This window comes from Macaca nemestrina, chromosome 6, assembly GCF_043159975.1.
Source record: "Macaca nemestrina isolate mMacNem1 chromosome 6, mMacNem.hap1, whole genome shotgun sequence".
NCBI lineage: Eukaryota > Metazoa > Chordata > Mammalia > Primates > Cercopithecidae > Macaca > Macaca nemestrina.
This window is the reverse complement of record NC_092130.1, coordinates 20,884,477-20,909,601: the sequence shown is the minus strand read 5'-3', so window position 1 is coordinate 20,909,601 and position 25,125 is coordinate 20,884,477. Positions and strand designations below refer to the sequence as shown.

At 41.0% G+C, this 25,125-nt stretch overlaps 1 protein-coding gene across 9 annotated transcripts in view; it reads left to right on the top strand.

The window, feature by feature from the left end:
- The window catches only part of LOC105482348 (uncharacterized), a 188,425-nt gene that overhangs the window by 136,795 nt on the left and 26,505 nt on the right, over nt 1-25,125 (top strand). For 6 of the 9 annotated variants that reach the window (XR_011624522.1, XR_011624519.1, XR_011624521.1 and 3 more), the window contains one exon: nt 11,849-20,564. The exons of 2 other annotated variants lie outside the window; for them this stretch is intronic. Coding sequence is in view for 3 of the 7 variants with exons in the window: in XM_071098127.1 (XP_070954228.1) it covers nt 11,849-11,981 (133 nt within the window). In the remaining 4 variants the exon portion in view is untranslated. Of the gene's footprint in view, nt 1-11,848; nt 20,565-25,125 lie in introns of those variants that run through there. One more of the 9 variants, XR_011624517.1, reaches the window with a different exon arrangement.

The following is a 25,125-nucleotide window of genomic DNA, read 5'->3' as shown; positions in this document are numbered from 1 at the left end:
GCACATAGAAAACTAAGCAAAAAATAATGTTAATCCCAAAGACAGCAAAAACAAAGAGAGACAATTCCAGAAAAAAGCCACAAAGTTGTACAAGAAAGAAAATAAAATCATAGTATGATCACTTCAGTGAATAATACATAGTTATAGTATTGGGAATGGTGATGTTGAAAATTTAGTTACAGTGTTAGAAATGCTAGTATTGGAAATTTAAGTATTTTAAAAAATACTTAACAAAAGCATAATGTAAATGTGTTAGGAGAACAGAGAGAGAGGAAGGGTAGGTAGGAAGGAGACCTGTGTGGGGATATTAAGGCCAGAGTAGACAGTCAATAGATAAGGTATAAAATGCAAAAATCAGAATGTACTGGTTTACAAACATTATTTTTATATATGGAAGGAAATAACCAAGAGAGATATCCCAAAGCTGAAAGTGATTGGCCTCAGGGAGAAGATAAGGGTTACAAAGAGAGATAATGAGAAATCTTGTTTTTCCAGTATAAACCTTGTGGAACTATTTGATTTTTTAAAAGATGTTTTATCCAAATTACTCTGATAAATTTAAACCTAAGTTTAACAAAGGGAAATAAAAGCATCTTCTAATCTCACTCTCTGCATATTATTTGTAAATAGTCTGGTGAATATTCTTTTGGACTTTGTTTGCTATGTGTAGTATAACAGAAATATAATTTTTAATTTTCCCATGATTAGATAGTACTATGCAAATTGTGTTCCATTTCTCTTTTTCACTTGTATCTTGGATATCTTTTCCACCTTAGAGAGGGTAATAGTAATACTTTTTAACGAGTTATGTTTTACTAGTCACAACTGCAACTTTTTGCATTGGAAAATAGCAGTACCTATAAGTAGAAGAATTATTAGGGGCCCCATTTATTTGGGCCTTCCCTTCAGCTTACTCAACTTTGGGTATCATTCGTTCAAACTCCTACTCAGGTGTTAATCAATAAGGGCTTAATAAAATATGACTTTTTTTTTTTTTTTTTGAGACAGAGCCTCGCTCTATTTCTCAAGCTGGAATGCAATGGTGCAATCTAGGCCCACTGTAACCTCCACCTCCCAGGTTAAAGCTATTCTTCTGCCTCAGCCTCCTGAGTACCTGGATTACAGGCATGCACCACCACACCCAGCTAATTTTTGTATTTTTAGTAGAGACGGGATTTTACCATGTTGGCCAGGCTGGTCTCTAACTCCTGACCTCAAGTAATCAACCCGCCTTGGCCTCCCAAAGTGCTGGGATTACAGGTGTGAGCCATCACACCTGGTCTAAAATACGACTTCTCCCAGAGATGTTTATGACTTAATAGATAACTCCCGAAGATTAAAGGACCTTATAACTTTAAGAATGAGCTACTAATGAGGAAATTCCAGGTACTTTCATAGAAAGTAGAAGAGATCGTCTTTGGGTAGAGGATATCCATTAGATATCTTCTCTCGCTCGCTCTCTCTCTGTGTATATGTATATTAAATATATATAAAAAATTATATATAAATATATAATTCATACATATACATTCTATATAAAATATATGTAAATGCTGTATATTTCATATATAAAAATTATATATTATAAAATTATATATTATATATAACATTTTATATATATATATATTTTTTTTTCCCTAACCCTGCTTCCTGTTTCAGAAGGGGAACTCCCTATTGTGAGTGCCCTGTCCCCCACTATGAAAATCCTTCCTCTCTCCCTATAACCACAGACAACTAGGGCATGGGCACCTGCTCCAGCCCTGACACCCTTCTGCCCAGGGCTTTGATCTTGAGAGAGTAACACAGAAATGGACAGAGGTGCATGTTTTGTGGTGGTATGCCATGTTAGCAGTTGCATCCCCACTCTTCCTCCCATTTTTCTCATCTGGTGTTCATGCTGTCATCCATTGCTGTTTGTTCTTGCTACCCCCTCTCTGGCTTTGGAGGTGGGTCTCTGCCCTCCTAGTACATCTCCATCTTAGGGCTGAGCAGAAACCTAGCTCTTTCATTTCCACAGTGCCAAGAGGTCTGGCTGCACTGTCTAAGGAGAAAGTAGCAATGACTGGAGACAGTGGAAGAGGAACACACATCAAAGAACAATACTGCACAGGATAGAACCACCTTTGGGTCTAGGGCAGATCCATCTTGCTTATGACCTGCCTTTATGTGACTGGCAGCAGCAACTATGCCTTCAACCCTTCCCTCTCCTGGAAGTTCTGTAGTCATCTTCTGTATTGATTTCAGACCCCAAACAGAGCAAGAAGTGTTTCCCCTCATACCTGCATAAGGACTGGCCTCTTCTTAGGATGACCGGTAGTGAAAACACCATTTCTCTTCAGGGGAAATCCCACCCTCTCCACCGAGCTTTGGTCAGACCCTGTGGCTCAGATAAGACTATCACAAAGGAGTTTTAGATGGGTACCTTTCCTCAACTCTGGGGAATTGAGTCTGATGACTAACACTTGGCCACCCTAACAAGAAAGATGCAGTTAACAATGCTGCCTGTGATTAGCAGTTGGTAGTCTGTCACTCAACACTTGCACCTGCCTATCTGATGGAGGACCAATATACATGCTCAGTATCTAGCTGGGAATCGTAGTCCTAATAGCCAAATGAATACCCATTATTTACACGCAAAAGTTCTGACTGAAGCTGGAGTAGAATACATAGCTTAAGTCCAAGGCCGATAAGGCCTTTCCTTCTTATCCTCAATCTAAATCCTGGGACCCCTATGCTCAGGCATGTTACTAGGTAGTGAGAGACAAGGAGCAGATGCTGCATTCATTTGCCCACCAGTGATGTGAGCAAGGATGATAGGCTTGCCTCAGCCATTCACCTGTGGATGGGCCAGGAGAGCCCACATGAGTAACACAGCTCATGGTATAATAAAATGTCAAAGGATGATCAATCAGATTAGCTTCTCCTCTTTTTTCTTCCCTGTCTGTGGAGGAGTGGGTAAAGGGTGGAGGGATAGAAGGAAGTATGTCCTCTCAGGAAAAGAAGGAGGAAAGCCTTCCCTGCAACATCTAACAGAGTGTCTGGAACATGGTGGCTACATAGTAAATGCTTATTCATGAGAAGCAGCAAATGATCAGATTCTTATGAGAGGCACAAAAAGAAAAGGAACTCAGAGAAGGCTTCTTGGAGGAGAGTGCATTTAGAATCATCTCCTCCATCCTTCTGTGGCCTGTCTGCATCTGGGGCACAGCCCATAGAAACTTCAGTAATTAAAATGTTTTCCTAAGTAGTTAATTCACACTAAGTGATATGATCATGAAGTATTACTACCTGTCATTACTTTGGTTGGGTGTTGGCTAGAACTTTTGGATCAATTAGTAATAGTCATTGAAGTGGGATACAAATCATGATATGATCTGGGATCTGGAAGTTCTTAAATTTTATTCCACTAAAATTATCTCATAAAACTCAGGCCTTCTGAAAGAAGACAAATCTCAATAAAGCTTCCAGGTACACTTGACAAAAGGAAAGGAAATCTCAATAAAGCCTCCAGGTACACTTGACTAACAACTGAATCATATCCAAAAATTATATGCTATGTATGGAGGCTTTCAACTCACTACTCTTCTCAGTAAGTCACCCCTGCAGCCAGCCCACACCCACACACAGATTTTTGGATGACAGGTTGCACAATTGAAAAAATGTGGGTGTCTATAGAGTTAATGGTAGAAAGGAAGAAAGGCATTGAGGTGGGAGCATTGTGTATGCAGAAGGAGTGTGCAAGAAACATTCAGGGGATGGTGAGCACACCCATTTGACTGACTAGTTAATCTGCTCGTTAATCTGCCTCTCTGTCAAAAGAAAGCATTTCACTCCAGTCCTGAGAAATTGCCTTCCTAAGGAAAGAAAGTTATTGATGGAAATGTAGGGGTGTTTGGGGAATATTACTAAAATTTGTGTGTAACCAAATTTGTGAACTTCTAACAAATGTCCCCCTGTAGACCTGTAAGAAACAATATTAGGGTTGACCCACTCAGTTCAGGCTTTTTTTTCTGTTAAAAAAAGCCAGCATTTCAAGCAGTGAGTAGACCAGTAGGCTTTACCCCAGGCCTTATAGGTCAACAAACCTGCACAAGGGATCCAAATCTTTCTCAGAGTGATCATACCACTGTATTAGAGTTCTTCAGAGAAAATGAACCAATAGGAGACGATATAGATATATAGAAAGAGACTTATGAGGACCCGATTCACTCACTGGATTATGGAGGTTGAGAAGTCTATCTGACACCTGCAAGCTGGAGGCCCAGGAAAACCAGTGAGGTAGTTGCAATCCAAACCCAAAGGCCTGAGAACCAGAGGGGCCGGTGGTGTAAATCCCAGCCAGAGCCTGCAGGCCTGACAACTGGGAACACTGATGTCTGAGGGCAGGAGAAGATGGATGTCCCAACTCAAGCAGAAAGAGCCAATTCACCCATCCCCTGCCTTTTTGTTCTTTTCAGATCCTTAATAGATAGGATCGTGCTTACCCACATGGGTGAAGACAATCTAATTTACTCAGTCTACTGATCCACATGCTAATGTCCTCCAGAAACACCCTCACAGACACACCCAGAAATAATGTTTCATCAGCTATCTGGGCATCCCTTAGCCTAGTCAGGTTGACTCACACAATTAGCCAACATACCAACCTCACACTTATTTATTTATGTATTTATTTACTTGTTTATTTATATTTTTATAACTTTTATTTGAGGTTCACAAGTCCATGTGTAGTTTTGTTATATAGGTAAACTTGTATCCCGGGGATTTGTTATACAGATTATTTCATCACCTAGGTACTAAGCCTAGTACCCAATAGTTATTTTTTCTGATCCTCTCCGTCCTCCCACCCCCAACCTTCTAATAAGCCCCAGGGTCTGTTTGTCCCCTCTATGTATCCATGTGTTCTCATTATTTACTTCTCACTTATAAATGAGAGCATACAGTATTTGGTTTTCAATTCCTGTGTTAGTTTGCTAATGATGATGGCCTCCAACTCCATCCATGTTCTTGCAAAGGACATGATCTCGTTCTTTTGTGTGGCTGCATAGTATTCCATGCTAACCTCACCCTTTTGTTGTTAGGGCAGGCTCTGGGAGCTTTGGGATAAAGGAGACCCTTAAAATTTGCCCCCTTCATTTAGTCATACTAGATACAGAGCCTCAAAGTGGTCAACAGGACCCACCAGCTGCTCCCTCTCCATCTCTGTACTCAGGACTCCTTATCTTGTACTGTGAATGAGCTTCCACCACATGGCAGAGGGCAAAGCGGGGATGGCCACAGTCAGCTCCAAGCTCATGTCAACTAAGCCTAGCAACCTTGGGAGAAAAATGATTTCCCCAATCCATTTCAGAAGATTTAGAAATGTGAGAAGGACTGATTACTATGGCTTGGGTCACTTGCCTATCCTGTCAACCAATCACCTTAGCCAGGGGGATAAGGATAGGCCATGCACTAATTCTCTCAGAGGGATCAGCAGGGACATGGAGTTGGCAGTCCCATCAGACTCACATGGGAAGCATAACAAGGGGGCAGCAATCCCATGAATGGAAGTGTGTTGTGGAGCAAGGCTGTTATCCGAAGAACCAGAGGAGAGAAATGCTGATAAACCAAAGTAGCAGATGTCCCCAAACTAGGAAAGCTAGAAAAGAGGGCAATGAAATTTGAAGTGAAAAGTAAGAAGCAGAACTTGGAGAAACTCCCAAGTAGAAGGCAATACCTTCAAAAGATTTTAGGGTACTGGAGGCTTTAAGTGTGTATGGGGGAGGAAGCTGTTAATGGCATTGGACAGGCCTTAACACTGCTGGAAAAGTGACTTCAAGAGCCAGTCACATTTCTTCCTACATGAAGGTCAGTGGACTCTTCCTGGCTAGAAGAACAAGGATACTGACCTGTGGGGGGCATCATGGTTTGCTTTTTTTCTAACTTAAGAATAAAGATGTCAGGGTTTCTTTCCCACTGCAGTGGGAAGTTTCTTTCCCATGGCTGGAGATCACTGAACTGGTAGGAAGATTGCCAGGTTGGCCAAAGGAAATCGGCCGCTTTTGTTTAAGTCCTGGAGTTACTCATTGCCTCTAGAAAGGTCGTCTGCATCGTGATGTGGTGAGCTCTGATGGAACACCGTGGATGGGGAGTGGCACTGAATCTTTAGAAACTCGAAAGTGGGCAGGGAAACCACAGGGAAGTTTGGATCGACTGAAAGGACAGTCTGCTGAGTTCCTAGGAAAGGGAAATAAGTGGAAATGTCATTTTCTCCTGACGTAGCTCCAAGATAAAATTTTGATGTGGTGATACCAATCAAGCTCATTAACTTGTTTGGCACAGGTTACGGAGGTTGAATGATGGAGAATGCTTGGAGTATTGTGTTAAGAAGAATTCTGAAGCGATATTGAGCTCAGCCAGGAACAGTGCTATAAATGACAAAGCAAAACCTGCCAGTGTCATAGAAATGGAACATGGTAGTATGTATCTATCATATGTGCCATCCCCAGGGAATCTATTTCCTGAGGATTTCTCCCAGGAAACTATTAGAAAGGAAGAAAAAAATTCTATATGCCACAAAGGTGTTCTCCTCGGTGTTATTTACCATAGCAGCAATTTGTTCTACGGAAGGAGAATGGTCACTTGTCAGAATTAAATTGTTGATCATGAAGGCCATTTGAAAACATGAGAAAATATGGGACATAAAAAGCTGAGTAAAAAGAAAACATTTATATACATAATATTTGCAATGAGATAAAAGATGACATATCACACACACACACACACACACACACGTAGTTTTGTGCATCTAGGGCTCATTTATTTCATGTTCACTTGTGTTTGAAACCCAGCTCCTATCACACAGTAGGTACACAATAAATACTATTCAACTATTGTGTTGCTAGCTTTACATATTTTCTTTTGCAATAAAAATAGCTTTTCCCAAAAGGAATAAAAACTAAAACAAAAAACTCAAACCTCCAAAAGTTAACGTGTTGGTTTTTCTTCTCAGAAATAACAATTTGTTCTGCTTCTCATCAGTCCCGGTTAGGCTCTCTGTAGGACTTAACCAAGCAACTCCTAAGATCCAAGTTCACTTAAATTCCTACAAGCAGCGGTACCACCAATAAAGACTTCTCTACTCTTCCTTTGCCTCCACATGCCCAGGCTTGGGCTTCTGATATTGTGAAAGCATCCACATTTATTTTCCTACCAGAGATTGTGATTTGCCCCAAAGGAAGCTTTTTCTTCCATTTTGTGTAGCGTGAGCTGTAACTAACTATGAGAGTGGTCTCAATGGCATCTCCAAGGCCAGAGGAAAGCTGCTGATGGAATTCAAAATTCAGATCTGAAGCCTATGACTATGGTTACTGGGAGTGATTGACAGATTGAGGCCAGGTATCAAACAGACCTTAGATATTGACAGAACCTCTGCTCATTGGAATGACCTCTCACTATGAGGGCAAGTGATCAATTACTGTGTACCTTCACTAACTTCAGAAACTCTCCTAATATTCCCTAATTCCATCGAACAGTATTTTTTTTTCCTCCAAACCACACAAAGCACCAGTAGCCCTTCACTAGGAAATTAAAGTTTATTTTCAATTTCCTCAGGCAAGGCAAAAGCAAGGGTAAATTAACAGTCTGTAGCTTGTCTGGGACTAGAAAAGCATTGAAAATGTAGTGAGGAGTCACAATGTAGGAAAATTGTCCAAAGACAATGCAATATTTAGCTGATGGTAATCTCAGACGATACACTGGCAGGACAGTAGCAGTTGGATGAACGGGCAATATCTCTGGAAGCAAAGGAAAAGAGGAGAGGGGAGGCAGTTATTGCAAAGAAAAAAGCCATGGTTTATCTGTCTATACCAATCTAATATACTAGATGACACAGTATCTGTCCATTTCACTGGGTCCAAAATAGTCAACTCACTGTCACATGTAATTTACTCATTGTAAAGTAATAGTTTTCTGTCTTTATTTCTCACCTGAATACCTTCTGTTCCCAGCCCTTTCTTTTTAATAACATCATCTTTTTCTTACCATGACAATAATTCTTGCATGTATCTATTCTACACATTTTCATTGAATTTCTACCATGAGCAGGCACTATGTGAGGCACAAAGGAAAGAATGGGCAATAAAAAATGGTCAGGGATTGGCCGGGCGCGGTGGCTCGTGCCTGTAATTCCAGCACTCTAGGAGGCTAAGGAGGGTGGATCACAAGGTCAAGAGTTCGACACCAGCCTGGCCAAGATGGTGAAACCCTATCTCTACTAAAAATACAAAAATTAGCCGGGTGCGGTAGCAGGCGCCTGTAATCCCAGCTGCTCAGGAGGCTGAGGCAGGAGAATCACTTGAACCTGGGAGGCAAAGGTTGCAGTGAGCTGATATTGTGCCACTGCACTCTAGCCTGGGTGACAGAGCAAGACTCCATCTCAAAAACAAACAAACAAACGAACAATGGTCAGGGACACAGGTAAATTAAAGAGATAACTACAGTTCAGTGCTGTGATACGAGGATGTAGTAGGGGCTCTCAAAGCACAGAGGAGGGGGCCTAAGCCAGGGTGAGGAAGGCTTTTTGGAGGAGGCAATAGATAAGCTAGTTTTGAAGATAAAATGGCTTAGATGGTAGAGGAAACATCCTATAGCACCTTTGATCCCTCTTAGATAAAAGAGCTGTTAACATATATGTGTGTTTTCCTTCAGTATTTTAAACACACACATACATACACACACACACACACACACACACACAGATTGGATTTATAGATATCATAATGATCTAGATGTACATAGATTTATAGAACTGTGATCTATATAGGATTCGATGTTGTTTTTCCATGTCTTTAAACATGTGTTGAAAACATGGATTTTGATAGATTAATATTATTATATTCAATAGATGTTTCATAATATTTGTGATCATTCTTTGTGTCTGTCAGAGTTTTTGTTTGTAAGCCACAGAAAACAACACTGGCTATATTAAGCAAAAGATGAATTTACTGGAATCATATTAGGTAGCTATAGGATCTATGGGAGGCAAGGAAAAATAGGCTAACAAAAGGGACAGAAATCAAGATAGGCTCAGCAGTGGGACCCCTAGCCAGGGCTGACCAAAAAAAAACAATCTGTCCCTGGAATTTTTGTTTTCTATACTTAGGTTTCAATGTTCTGAATAGGGGCCTCTTGCTGACCAAGTCTAAGTGATGTGTCTTACTTTACCTACAAGGGGACAGAGAGTAGGAAGCATTGCTCCATTTGATTCTGTAGTGAGAAGTAAGGCCGTGACTCCCATTAAGTGTCCCCACTGGGGTCCATCTCTCAAACAGCAAAGGCATTAGGATGTGGTTAGCAGGAAACCACCAAGAGCATCTTACTACCTCCCCATTGTTAGATGTTTGGGCTGTTTCCTTTTTTCCCCTTTTCTATTGTACTACAAAACTATGAAACATTTTTTTTCTCCAAAATTATTGAGTACCTCTCTGATTATCTCTAAGATAAATTCTCTAGAAATTGAATTTCTGGATGAAAGAGTATAAATATTTTCTTGTCTCTTAATAGATACTGCCAAATTGCTTCTCTGAAAACTTGCATCAGTTCAAGCTCACTCTTGGAGTGGGTATGAGGTGTGCCTGGTTTCTTACCCAGCTTTGGCATGATTATTTTTAGGAATCATCACGCCCATGCCTTTCTAGGCTGTACTCATTTATGCAGCCTGTACCTCACTTAAATTATGGTTCTCTGAAGTTGAAACACCTAGTGGCAAAGTGAACAATTGAGCAAAGAAGTTCTTTATTTTCTTACGTTTATTTGTGATAATTACTTTTATTGATTTTCTTCCTCATTAATTTGATTAATACAGGGGCTGCTTCTTTTAATATGCTGTACAGAAGCTGTTTCTTTTTCTCTTCTGGAAAGATAGCATTTACAAAGCGGCAAGTGTATCTGAAATAACGAAAGATTGAGTTCTAGAAATGAGGTTCTAGGAGGTGCTCACCCTGGCTCGGCAGGTGGCTCTCATGGATGCTGTCCAGGGTATCTCTCCTGGGAATGGGGGAGAGCTCATCTCCAGAAGCAGGTCCATTCAGAAGTCGTAGCAGTGATTCAAACCCTATGGCCCCTAAGTTGGGAGGAACACGAAACCCAGAGAGGTGATGAAATATTTTGTGACTTTTGTATTAACTTAGAGGAACATCTTTCTAGCAAGAAATTGGAACGCATGAAAAATATTAGGGCCTGGGCTTCCATCAAGAGAGTCCTGATGATGCCCAAGAAGGACAATTGATGAAGAATCAAACACAGGGGATTTTAGGGCAGTGAAACATCATATGGCAATTGAAGTATCATATTACATGTAATACTATAATGGTAGATACATGATGTCACACATTTGTCAAAACTCATAGACCCATATTGCACACAGAGTGAATTCTAATGTAAACTATGAACTGAATAATAATGTATCAATATTGATTCATTAATTATAACAAATGTACCACACTCATGCAAGATGTTAATAACAGGGAAAGCGGTGTTGGGGTAGGGGACTGTATATGGGAACTCTCTGTACTATCTGCTCAATTTTTCAGGAAATGGAAAACTGTTCTAAAAAATGAAGTCTATTAACTAAAAAACATTTCAAAAATATACCCAGAGAAGTACAGTGTATTCAGGAAGTAGCATTTGACTAGAAGTCTGGGTCCCAGAACGCTGGTCCTGCTTGGCCATTCACTAGCTGTGTGGCTTTGGAGAAGTCACTTCACCTCTCTGGATTTGACCATGGAGTTGGACCACATGATCTTTAAACCAATTCTCCCTTCTGATAGCATAAGATCTCAGGATTACTTACTTTAGATTTGTCACCCTTGTCCAGATTTTGAATGTCAGTAGTAATCAAAACATGCCTTTCACTTTGCTGTCTGGCAAGAAATAATGGAATGAATAAAACGCAAGTCTTTCTCCCTTACCCTGGAGCTCAGAAGCCTCTCTAGAGCTAGCAAGACCCATATAAAAGTCAGGCATAAGGCAAATAAGGCAAGCTGATTTTTTTTTTCCAGATAAAGTTGATTTTGTTTTCTCTTTGCATAATTTGATTTTAATGTTCTGCCCTTGTTAAGTTCTCTCCCACTTGTAGACATTTACACAATGGGTTATAATCATATTATTGTATTGTTGATCATTAACCATGGGTTAACCTTTTAAATGGACTTATGTAGCTTATTAAGTATGCCATTCACGAAGACTAGAGATAAGGCCTGGTTTTGGATCATGGGTATGAACAAACATCTCTGGGTATCTGTGCTTGGCAGGTAGCCAACTTGATGCTGAGCTCTGATTGGTTGGATGCTCTTGGGGCCATGCGACCTCAGGTCCAGGCAATGGTGCACGTTCATGGGTTGGTGGGCTGAGGCAACCTCACTGGTCTTGAAGGAATGTCGATCTCATTGGAAAGTGTATATAGCAAAGAATAATTTTCAATTTTCCCTAAGTAAATATCTGGCAAAGCCTAGAATTGGATCATGTCCAATTCTGCAGATAAAATGCCCCCAAACACATTTGCCCTGAAGCAAGGCTGAAAATATATGCACATTTATATTTGTCTAATTTAAGCAAATCTCATTAATGTGAATAATGCAGAATAATGTACAGTGATGTGGTTTATATTCTCATGCTCGTCTAGAAGGGAGTTCATTATGGTCCAACAGGAGGTTAGCACTTACTGAGGCTCTTTCTATATGAGGTCTTTACACATGTAAGCTCTTACTTAGTCCAGGAATAGCAAATACACAGCAGCACTTGTACCTCAACTCTCCCTCCTAAGCTCAAAGCAGACATTACTAATGTAAAATGACATTCTTGCCTGCAGAGATGGCAGTAGCCCTCAAAGGGGGCTTGTAAGAAGAACCTCCCTGCCCAATGAAGTCAACAAGCTTATCTTCATGGGAAGCCACCTTTCCTGGAGAAGAAAGATCTTGCTTCTTGGAGATGACTGTCTTTAAGCTCATGGACTAATATACAGGTTGTTAAATTGACTTTCATCACATTCTTAGAGGCTTCACTGAGTCCCCAGAACAGAGGTCAGTGATTGTTAAGCACCCATCCTTTCTGGAAAACATAGATGCTAGACATATCCTTGGGAAGTTTCTGAGAGAGAGAGCAAAAATGGTCCCTCATGTCCATCATTCACATCCATGCTGTGTAAGAGAAAGAAAACCAGACATTTAAAGATAAAATTAAATGAAGGGATGTCTTGGGAGTGAGTAGTTCTCTCCAACCACCACTACTACTTCCAGTCAAATAAAAGAGCTGCAAGAGTAAATGGTGGAGGTATTTGGGATGCGTTCCTCTGCCTAGAAGATGCTGAAAGCTGGAGGCTGGCTGGAAATGACAGTGATGGTGGGGCTAGGAGACAGGGTGGCAGGAGGAGCAACAGCACTTATATCATTTGTGGGGCAAGATAAATGGGTTTTCCCGTGGGCTGAGTAGACAAAGAGGAGGGCAGTCAGGCTCAGCCTCTCTGAAAGGGCTCCACCCCAGAGGGCTGCCTGTCTGTTTTTTTTTAATCCAAATGTCAGTTCAAATGTTACATCCTCAGAGATGCCTCCCCTGACCACCAGGGCAATAGAGTGTTCCCTGTAGTCACACTTTATTACACCACCTGGTTTATTTCCTTGATACTACTTACAATATAAACTTACGTTTTCCTTTGTTAGTTTATTTATTGTCTGGTACCTGTCCAAAGTTTCACAGGAAGAATTAGAGGTGGAGAAGTGAGGATTTGGGGAAGGAATCTCAAAGAGGATATTCTTTACAAAGTAGAATTGTCTTACTAAATTTAAGTTCCATGAGAGCAGGACTTTATTCATCTTATTCACCACTATTCCAGGTACTTGGAATAGAACCTGGCACATAGTAGCTACTCAACAAAAATGTGTAAACTAAGTACATCTCTGCAAGCAAGAGCCCTAAGAGATAAATAGACTGGTTCTGAGAATGGCATTTTTTCCAGTCCATGGCCTGCTTGTAAATGTCTGTGTTAAAGGGTGTAGAGGGAGAAGCAGGTAGGAACCATAAACTGGAATACATTTTTTGTCCTCTCTGGTTTTCTATTATGCCTGTGCTTCACTGTCTGGATAACCAGGAAGTAACACTTTAGGGAAGGTTTTTCCTTCTCCTTTCCTCCTAGTCTCTTCTTATAATCTGCAAAGTCTGCTGGCCCCTGGAAACTCACATGGCCACTTAGTTGGTTTTGATTGATTGGATTGGCAGTGATGAGCTCTCCCCAGCTTTGATATGCCTCCAGGCTTCAGGGAAAGTTGAGCCCCTGGCCAGATGTTTGGAGACAATTTGGAAAGGTAGAAATATACAAAGGATATGCATTTGCTAGTGTTATTTGTGGCTTTTGTGCACATCCTCCTGAGTCATGTTAAATTAAAATCGTTTACTTTAAGCAAGTGTGTGTCTTCAGTAATTGGGACCCCCAAAAAACAAATTCATTGAAAAAACACGGGTAAACCAGGGTGTTGTAAAAGCCATTCATTTCTCATGCTTTTGGTTAGAATCACAAATTAAATATCCATAAACCTAGTCATACAGTGAAGTGAGAAATTACAGCCTTTTCTTTCTGTAAGAATTTTTTGAAAGATTGAAATAAAAATCAAAATACATTTGAACAGCACTTTCCAGTTTACCAGCACTTCTACCTATATTATATCATGTGGTTGAAAAAAGACAAATCATTTAGTAAACTTTAAACTGATAAAGTCATAAAGCTGAAGAAACTTCTGGCTGTTCAGTGAGTAAATGAATGTTTGAGTGGAATGTGGAGACAGAATCATCATGATGATTAGATTAGAATTAGGATTGTACATCAGGTTGACCTTGAATCATGGATCACATAACAGAAAGTTAGATAAGGCTGCTTTGAGAACTAAAATGACCAAAAAGTGCAATCATATCCATGTTAAGGTTTGTGGAGCCCAGAGTAAGACTAATAGAGAGACCTATTTACATATGTATGAATATTTAAAATGTGTAAATAAAGCCAGAAAACTGTTAAATTAAAATATAGTCGATCCTTCTACCTTGACAAGTAGGACTTCATGACTCTCTGGAAGGCCAGATTTGAATTGTGAATTCTTGGATGCCTCAGGTGGATGTTTCTGACGGAACATGGAAGGGTAAGATGAGTCTCACTTGGTGCCACCTCCTTCCCTTTTCACTCCCAGCTCTATCTTATACCACAGGGACCTCAAGTGCAGGCAAGTGGATATCCCAATCCCACATCCAATCTCCATCCACACCTCGTCAGAAAGGTGGGCCCTGGGGAAGAGGTCTGCCTGGTCCTCAGAAGTGAACTCAAGGCCATTAAGTCAGGCAATTCCAGGGAGCTGGGTACTTAGTATGAAGAAGATGGGTGCAGGCTCTGGGTGCACATGTTTCCTTGGGCCCTGAGAGTCCTCACTCCATAAGGAAAGGTATAGTCAGAGGAGGAACAAACAGGCCTCTCTAAAGTGCAGGAACCTGGGCAGGGCCCCTTGTGCCTGGATCTAAAGGTAGTACCAAATTTAATGATAGTTAGTGCTATGGTCTGAATGTTTGTGTGCCTCCCAAGTTCATGCATTAAAATTCTAACCCCCAAGGTGATATTAGGAGGTGAGGCTTTGGGAGGTGATTAGGTGATGGGATTAGTGCCTTCTATAAAAGAAGCCTGAAGGGACCTTCACCCCTTACTCCAGATTAGGTTACAATAAGAAGACAGCTGTCTATGAACAAGGGAAATGGGCCCTTATCATATGCCAAATCTGCCAGTGCCTCGATTGTGGACTTCCCAGCCTCTAGAATTATGAGAAATAAATTCATGTTTTTCATAAGCCACCTACTTTCGGGAGTTTTTGTTGTAGAAGCTCAAACAGACTAAGATAGTTGAAGTTAAACTGAGCGTTGTTTGCTTCTCAACTTTTTTCTTAGGTACTCTTTCCTTTACGTGAAACATTTGTAAATAGTATAGTACCTAAAGCTACACTAACCAAAGACCTATTTTAAGTGATGCTCCATTTAGCTTTAAAACACATATTGAAAGGGGGCCACTTGGGATGAAGAATTCAGTAGTTAGGACAAACGAACCAAAATTTGAAATAGAAAACAGATAAAACATTCCATTTCTAGTCTAGACAGGTGAACTAAAAGAGCTATAATACCATAATAGTGTCTTTCAAAGTATAACTTCTTGTTTCCAAAACACTTTCACTTGTATATGTATCATTGAGTTCTTGTGAAATTAAGATATATGTACTCCAGACAAATATAAAAAGGAACACTTGACACTGTGAGGAGTAAATTTATAGACTCCATTAGCCAAGGAATGGTGGAAATGAGAGGTGGAACAATGTAGAAAGAGAAATCAAAGGCACTAAACAGGCTTCAGCCTGGGCCAGCTCTGATCTTTGGATAGTGGCCCCTGAAGTGCTTGACTGAGAAAATCTTTCGTCGTGCCTGGCCTCAGTGGTTGGTAATAAATTAGCCATGACTGTTACAATCAAAGAAGGGGGCCATGACGGTATGTGGGCTGTGAATGTGCCACTTCTGGGCTGGACGAATGCACGTGGCTGACAGTAAGGGCAAGCAGGATGCTTGGGGTTATCCTTAATATTTTGAGGTTGTTGACAAGGAGAACAATCAATGCAAATTCTCAACAAGAATTCTCATGTTTTTGAATATTTCTGTCTTTCTCTAGCAAAAACAATTTGGGTTTCTTGGAAAAATAAGTTGCTTTCAACTTACTTTCTGATATGGAAAAAAGATGAGATAGACACCTGTTAAGGTGTTAATTGGTGATGACCGGATAAATAGAAGACCTGGATTCTTTTCTCATCTCTGTCACTAACTAGGTGTGTGACTTTGAGCAAATCCCTTAACCCCTCCAGACCTCTATTTCCTTGTCTCCAAAATAGGGATGTTATCTGAGTGATCTCTTAGAGCTTCGTGAGGCTTAAAGGAGTTAGTAACAAGGCAATCACTTGAAATATAAAACATTACACCGTTGTAAACCATTATGATTCCACTGAAAAATTAGCACATTAGTCTAGGGTAGCATTTCCCAAAGTGTGTTTTTGGAACATCAGTTCTATGGGATGTCAACTGGTATTATGCTAAAGCTATCAAACAAACAAACAAACAAAAAAGTGTTTTCTGGCCAAATAAATTTAGAAAACTCAAAGCTAAACAAGCTTACATAGGTATTTTACCACATAAATTATTAGTCTTAATAATTTAATGTGCATTGTGAATCATTAAAATGAGGAAATTATATGCAGTAGTTCAGACACTTCTGTGGACATAAAACTCTTATTTTGTCAACATATTAGCCTTTCAGAACACAGTCCTTTGGAAATTATTAAACAATCTACTCTTCAAGTTCTCTTCTGACTTGAATGCCCTCTGATTCATTCATTTATTCGACAAATTATTATAGAGTCCCTGTGATATGCCAGGCACTGTTCAGTGTAAAAAAAAAATACATCAGTGTACAATACAGAAACAAATGCTTGCTTTCATGGAGCTTACATTCTAGCAGGATTTGATGTCACTCACTCAAAGTGTACTCATGCTTAGAGAAGTCACTGCTATCCCTTAACTCAAAGATATAAAGTTGTAAAGTAGAATCATTAAAAACAGAGAAAGGCCAGTGGGGAAGGATAGTTTGTGGGGAAAGTAGGGAAGACTGCGTATCACTGTGCCTCCCTATCCCTCAGCCTCTGAGTCGAGGTTAAACTATGAACTCAGATCTGAAGAAGCAGATGACTTCTGCATCCGGGGCACACAATCCCATTTGTTTATTTGTTTATTCATTAATGCCACTATTCAGCCTATAGTTATAGGCATGATATATGTCATACACAACAATGCGTAAGACCCAATTTGTACCCCCAGAGCTGACTTCCAGGTGGGCAGGCAGATCAGGATGAGAGATTGTGCCTGTGTGTTATATGTGCTATGGGGGAAAGGACAAGGTGATATGGGGGCACATTACAGGGGCACTGAACCCTAGACATCAGAGAAGACATCTTAAAGTGACATTTAATTTAAATTATCCAGAGGGCAGTAGGAGTTTGTTTAGTAAACTGGCTTAGGGTGAGTTGGGGGAAGCAGTGAATAGGAAAAGCACTCTAGTCAGTGGACACAATATGTACCTAACAAAACTCCCATGACAAGTTTTACACAGTGGAACTGGCGCTAAAGACATATGTATATATTAGAGTTCTGTGTATGACTTTCTTTGAAAAAGGTTCTGTTGTTGCAATAAAACTTGAAAACCATTAGTGGTTTCCCAAAGGAAATTTTTGAGGCTACTGCCATGTTTATAATTCTTAAATTCTACTGCTTACATAAGTCTTTCTGTCAAAAGTATTTGCATTTTCATGGGGAATTTTGGAAGACTGCGATTTCTTTCAAATCTGAGGTGCACATTGCTGCTGGCAGATGGTATTCGTTGAAATGATTTTGGTTATAAATGACAGAAACCTCAATTCAAGATGACTTTAGCAAAATAGGAAATTAATTATCTTACATGACAAAACAATTCAGAGAACGTTTGATCCAGAGACTCCAAATCCAGTCTCTCTCTCTTTCAGTTGTCTGGGCTTCATTCTCAGTCTCAGCATGGCGGCAAGAGGGCTGCCAGTGTCTCCATGTCTGCATCTTTCATGTCCAATTCTAGTGGAAAAGAGGGTTGTCTTCCTGAAGCTACCACATAAATCCTTGTATTCACTCTGATTGTACCATCTTATCTCATATGCTCATTCCCAAACCAATCACTGTAGCCAAGAGGGTGAAACTACGGAGATTGGATAGGCCTGGATCACATAATCCAATCCTGGAGCAGGAAGTATAGTGCCATCCAAACCACATGACTGAGAATGATTTCCTAAAAAAATTCCTAGGGCTATAAGCAGAATAGGCAGGGAGGCAGAAGGGGAAGGAGACAGAGAGAGAGATAGGGAGAAAGAAAGAGAGTCAAGAAAGAAGGGAAAAAAGAGAAGTATCACAGAAAAAAGGAAGGAAAAAGTCTCCCATTTCCTTTTAACAAATGTAAAAAATGCATAACACTATGAAGAATTTTTGGTTGTTAGAAATGGAAGGGAAGTAGGAAGAAAAGAGGAAGCATTGTGAATTGACACTAATTAGATGTGAGTATTCCTGAGTCTGCCGTTTATCAGTCTCTAGGTAGGAAAGGAATTTAAAGATCATCAATTCATTGGATGCTTGAACCTCCTTCAGCTACACAGCCAGCATACAATCAACTTATGTCCTTAAATACCTCCCAGTGATAGGAAACTCATGCCTCTGTTAGCTAATCACTTCATTGCTGAGTATCTCCCATTGTTCGTTTATTAGTTCTCGTAATGATCTGAAGTCTTCCTCCTTGTAACTCTGCTGGCTTCAGTTCTCTCTTATCCATGAAGGGAAAGCCTAATTCAGTGGGAGTAAACATTCAGTGGGGATAAACTGGTAGACTATGACCAAATCTGAATCGACAAGGTCGTTACCCAACACAATAAATTAAATGTGGTTGACTGTGGGTGCTTTGGGTGGGCAGGCACAGCTCTTTTCCTGTAGCCCTACAACTTCCTGCTGTTCACTCCCTGGGAACTTCGTATATTTATGTTACCTGCCTGGACTGGGAAGGGATGTGATTTCACAATTCCTGGTCTAATTCTTCTTTCACATAGTAGTTGATCAGGCACTTGAAGGCTGTTATGTGATGGATAAAAAAAGGGGAGAAAGCAAAAACAGAAAGAAAAAGAATGAAACTGGAAGTAATACAGTCTAGTGAGTTCTTCCTTAAAGCATCACCTTGAGGGTAATGTTTACTTTCTCCAGTGATACTGCTTTGGCTCAAAAGGATTTTCAAACTCCTCTTGGAATATTTTTCAGAGCCTGAAGCACGTTCTTTGAATATCCTCAATGGTGGTGAATCCTCATTCTTTGGGGGTGGTTTTGATTTTTGAAAGAAGCCAGAAGTCATTGAGAGCTGAGTGTTGATCAACATGGTGGCTGCTGCATCTGCCTCATCTTTCTTGTGTCCAAAGCAAAGTGCAATGATGCGCTCATGAGTCTGAGATCCTTGTAGGTTCCTTTTAATTAATTCATTTGTTTATTGTTTTATTTTAATTTCATTAACTTAATAACCAACACTTTCACATGTTTCACATTTTCAAAGGCACAAAAGAATATATGGTAAAAAGTCCTTTTCCTTTTCTTGCCCCCCAGCCACCTGGTTTACCTTCCGTGTTTTGTGTGTATCCTTCCAGAAAGAGCCTACTCCTATCCCTTAATTGACTTGAAGAAGGCCCAGAGAGATATCTCTAAGTAACTGAAGAACTGCTTGAATGCCGGCTGAAGAGCATTGCAGTGTGTGTAAGCTCTGATGCGTTTATGCCAAATGCAGGCGCCAATACTTTATCCTTAGGACCCTGAGAAGTCTCTGTAATAGGAGGCAGTTTCCTGAGCTATGCGAGGTCAGGTGGGTTATTTTTCTCTTGAGCTTTGGTTTTCTCATGTGTAAAATGGGGATAATGTCAACAACCTCCTTCACAGGTTATTATAAGGATTAAGTGCAATGATGTATGAAAATGTTCTAAGGATGTTTATTGTATGTATTGACTTAGCTCAACCACAGTACCCAGTGGTTTAGTCAAACACTAGTCTAGATGTCTCTGTGAAGGTATTTTGTAAATGTGATTAACATCTGCAATCGGTTAACTTTAAGTAAAGCAGATTACCCTCCATATTGTAGGTGAACCCCATCTAATCAGTTGAAAGCTTAGAGCAAAAACTGAAGTTTTCTAGAGAAGAAATTCAGCATTAAGACTGTAGCCTAGATATCCTGCCCAAGTTTCCTACCTGCTGGCCTGTCCTATGGATTTCAGGTTCGAGACTGCAACTTCAACTCTTACTTGAATTACCAACTTCCTGGCCTACCCTACAGGTCTGGGACTTACCAGCTGCCACAATTGTGTCAGCCAGTTTCTGAAAATAAATCTTTTTTTCTCTCTCTCTCTCTCTATATATCTATATACATACATATATACATATATAGATATATATATAGTCTATTGTATTCTACTGATTCGTTTCTCTGGAGAACTCTGACTGATACAGAGGGAGAAAACTGCATTGCAGTGAGGCGGGTGTTGAAATAAACCTAGGTTTTAGTCCTGGGTCTCTCTCTGACTGGCTAAGCAGCTAAGCAGCCCTGGGAAAGACCCCTGATACTACTGAGCTTCTGGTGTCATCACCTGCCTAATGCCTCTCAACATTGCTGGGAAGATGGACATCATGAAGATGATTCATCAAGCATCCTATATGTGCAGGTTATAATTATTTGAGTCTGCCCTGCTTTGAAAGCACACATATCCTTAAAGTCATGCTTTGGTGGCTCCCGGACCTATAACCTCTTCAGAGATGTTTTCTTCCCAGGCAATGATTCTTGGCTCTGTCTCTGTGAAGCTCATAGTCAGGTAATGAAATCCAGTGCAGCCTCAAGTAGTTGTCAAGGGGGATAGACGGCTCCACCCAAGGCCTCAGTGGGCTCTGCACCCACAGGCAAGGGGAAGCAGAGGGAGGAGCGTAGGGGAAAGTGGAGGGAGGAACTTACGGAGGCAGGAGTAGGGGCGGGGGAGGGGAGGGGAATGAGAGAGGAAGGAGGACATGTGTTAAGATGGGTCCCCAGGGGTCCAGGGCTGATTTGCTGGGGTAGCTGGGTCTGCTCTAAATATTGCAGGCTGATTGCAGCAGATTAGCTGGGACCTAAAAGGGGCCTTGTCAGAGCCCATGAATCCAGTGCTGAATTTTCTGCTATTTCTCTTATCTCGGGATAGAGCCAATCAAAAACAGAGAGGACTGGGGATGGCGGGGAGAAGCACTATGACTAACCTGCCTCCTTTGCCATCACAGTGCGTCAGAACACCACTCAGTCCCATTTCCACTTGTTTTCTGCTCTGCCAGGGATTCAAGAACTGGCACTTGAGAGGGATGAAACTTTCTGTGGTGTCTAAGAGGCCCCGTGTTGCTTTCCACCCCACCCTGGTGTTCTTTGCTTCATCACTCAAATCTTTTCTTTCATACCACTTATCACAAGCTGAAATTATTTGATAAAAAATTATTCACCAAAAACTGCTCTCTCCACCAGAATGTGCCACTTTATCTTATTTGCCTGCCTCTGTAGTGCCAGTTCCCAGCAGAGTGGTGCATGGTAATGCCCCTAAAAATATTTATTAAGGAATGGGATGGATGGATGGATGAATACCATTTACAAAGGGCCCTCTTTGTGCCAGGCAAGAAGCCCAGAGCTGTACAGGCATTTCTCATCTGCTTTTAATGATAGCTCTGTGAAGAAGGTATGATCATCTTTATTTTACTGATAAGAAAACTAAAGTCCAGAAAGTCAAGTAACAAGTCCATGGTCACACAGTCAGACCTGGGATTCTAATCTAGGTTTGACTGACTCCAAAGTATATGTTCTTAATTACTATACCATGGATAAAATATGCATTTTCTGCCGTGTGGGCATCGATTGGCAGTTGCTGCCAGGAGCCCTTAGCTGAGAAGAATATTGAAGCAATGTCCAAATTGGTGGAGAAGAGTGCAGAGATCAATTAGTAATGTCTGCAAGGGGTGAAGTAGAATGTCTAGCGGCACATGTGCCATCTGTTTTTCATTTTAACACATATTATATTGCCTCCCTAAAGATGTGAACTAGAGGCAAAGAAAAAAAAAGAGAGAGAGAGAGAGAGAGAGAGAAACTAGGAGCAGAAATGCTTGACTTCTTTTCTGGCCCTAGTTTTCACCCCTTCTTGTTGAACTTATCATTTCTTTAACATGAGAACACATCTATCTACATGCTTATTTGGAGGATGGAGTGCAATCAGAAGTAGGAAAAAGCTTTGAAAAGTCTTGGAAGCAAAGGTTGTGATATTGCTTCTTAAGCTGACTTTATGATGCTTGAGGGGTTTCGGATTACCTGATATTTCTGTGGGACTCCAACACTCCTGGCAAAGATGCTGTTATTATTTCCCAAAAACCTTTCAAACAAATCAGGTGCAGGGAATGAGGAGAGGTGATAGGCTGCAGAGCTGGACATTGGGAATTGGAGCCTGTTGCACTTAAGACTGCAATGTGTTGGCCATGGAATAATCATCATGTATTTACCCTGCCGGACTAAAACCTGGGAGTAGGACAGTAGATTGGTTAAGAGTGGGGCCTGTAGAGTGTAAGTCCCAATATTACTGCTTACTGTGTAGTCTTGGACAAGTTACTTAATCTATTTGAGCCTTGATTTCTTACATAAAATAGCCTCTATCCAAGGACCTGATATGAGAATTAAATGAGACAGTTTGAGGCCAGGTGCCGTGGCTCATGCCTGTAATCTCAGCACTTTGGGAGGCCGAAGCAGGTGGGTCACTTGAGGCCAGGAGTTTGAGAGCAGCCTGGCCAATATGGTGAAACCCCGTCTCTACTAAAAATACAAAAATTAGCTGGAAGTGGTAGCGCGCGTGCCTGTAATTCCAGCTACTTGGGAGGCTGAGGCACGAGAATCACTTGAACCCAGGAGGTGGAGGTTGCAGTAAGCTGAGATTGCGCCACTGCACTCCAGCTTGGGTGACTGAGTGAGACTCTGTCTCAGAAAAAAAAAAAAAAATTAAAATTGAATTAAATTAAAATAAATAAATAAATAAATACATAAGACAGTTTGTAGAAGAAAACAATATGGCCCTGGCATACAACAAGCACAAAATGCATGTTAATTGCTGTCTGTGAGGAATCTGTATGCACACGTGGAAAATGGAAAATCAGAGCAATGATCTGAATCTATCTATGTTGTTCCAAGCCAGATAACTGGTGGTATTTTGGTTTTTGTTTGTTTTCCTACTTTTTTGTTTGCATCTGGATGTTCTGAATACTCAGACTTTAGTGTTTTTCTCAAAAAGAAGACGGGCAAGGTTGTTCCAAACTGTTCATCTCCTTGAAGTATCCAGTGTATAGTTCTTGCTGCTGTTAGGCCTCTCTCTAATTGAACAAGGGGAAAAATCACCCTCTCAATGCGTGTTGAAAAACTGGGTTTTGAGAATATAAAGTTGGGCATTACCACACTTGCCCATCATGAAACACACTGACCCAGAACAGTCTTTCTTCTCTTCATCTTCTGTAAGAAATAGCTTAGGCCATGGTTATGTATGGTGATAGCTACCATTTATTATGAGGCACTAATTGTGTGCCAGGAACTTCATTCTCCTGACAGCCCTATAAGGTAGCCACTATTGCCACTCCTGGTTTGCAGATAATGAGATTACAGCCAGGTATGTTTAACTCGCCTGTCTTAAGTCCACAACCAGGAAGTAGCAGAGATGGGATTCAAACCCAGGTCAGTCAGGCCTCAGCATCCCCGTGCTAACCACTTAGTCATATTATCTAATGGGAACTCTGGCTTAGTGAAGAATCCGTTTGGCAGAAGGGGTGAAATGTCAGATTCATAAATGAGGTGCTGTGAGAGATGGTGGAGGGGTCACAGCCATGGTTCTCATGCCCAGCTGCCCAGCTGAATCCCCTGAGGAGCATTCATGAAATAGAGATGCCTGGTCCCCACCCGCAAAACTGTTGATGCACTTGATCTGAGATGGTGCCAGAGCTTTCCAGGTGATTCTGATGGGCTTCTAGGCTTGAGAACCACTGGGGCAGAGGAAGAAGGTTTGGGGAGAGATTTAGCGAATTCCTTGTGGTTAGGAACTTTTCCATTCCCTCATAGGAAGTGGCTAATTCACATTCCAGGTGGTGTACCTTTATCTCAGTATCTCCATTTGCAGGATGTGGGCAATGGAGCTTGACAACATTGCAGACTGCTGTGTGGATCAACAGCTCGTAATGTGCCATTTAAATGGGAAGCACTGGGATGAAGTGTTCTTGGGGCTTGAAGTGACCCCATTTTATTTTCAGTGTGGGGGTGCCTGGGCCACATCCTAAGCAACTTTGAATCATCTGGACCCACTGGACAGCAAGTGGTTAATCCTGTAAGGCCGGGGTGTGAGGGATCCGGTCACACAGCTGGGGGTAACTGGGGAGCTCTCCTTGTCCCATCCTTTGGTTGAGGAACAGTGTGAGCCAACACATAATTAGAACCATTAACTGGCTTTCAATATGGAGAATGAGATTTGTGGCTCCTGCTCACTAAGGAAATGTGAAACGGTAAACACACTTCCAGTTATGGATGGGGCTAAACACACCATTAAACTGAATGCTAATAGCTGCCTCCTGCTCCCTTCGAACATTCCACCGTAGCGACCAGCAGGTGCCCTTTTCTTGCCTTCTCTTTCAGCTTCCCATAATTCTCTTCTGCCGTGGTCCTTTGGATGATAATGGGCACATGCTTGAAATAGTAGTTAGAGAATAAGAATTTAACAACAACAACAACCACAACCACAACAACAACAACAAAAAGCAAATGAGGCTGGAGTAGGTTTTCAGCTCCTCATATTATTGGCTTGTAGGCTGTAGCAATCTCAGGTATTGAGAATAAGCCGAAACAGACTGAGATGAACATCTTTAATTGACATGAGTGTCTTAAATATACTGCATGCTAAAGGCATCAAGCTTGACTTCTGAAGTTCAGTCACTAAGCTGTGGGAGCATCATTACTTACGGTTTAACAATAGGAGGCCAGGAGTTTGACATATTGAGTATAAATCCTTCCCTATTGCCTAATGGCTGTGTGGCCTTGGATGAATAACTTTCTCTCTCTGTGTCTAAGCTTTTCCATCTATAAATCATGGCTAATAATAATAAACTTTTCCTCATAGGGCTATTGCGGGGGTGGAGTGATTAAAGACACATGGGTATAAAGCTTTCAGTACAGTGCCTGGCACAAAGATTCTTGATAATCAACAGCTATTCTGATGATGATGATGATAATATGATTAACAACTTGCTGGGCAACGTTAGGCCTATAACTTCCCTGAGCTTCAAATTTTTCATCTGCAAAAGGCGAGCTAATCACAGCACTTGAGTCATTTGCTTAAGGCTCTAGATAAGAATTAAATGATGAAAAGGACTTGGCACAGGTCTTGGCACATAATAAGAGCTCAAGGA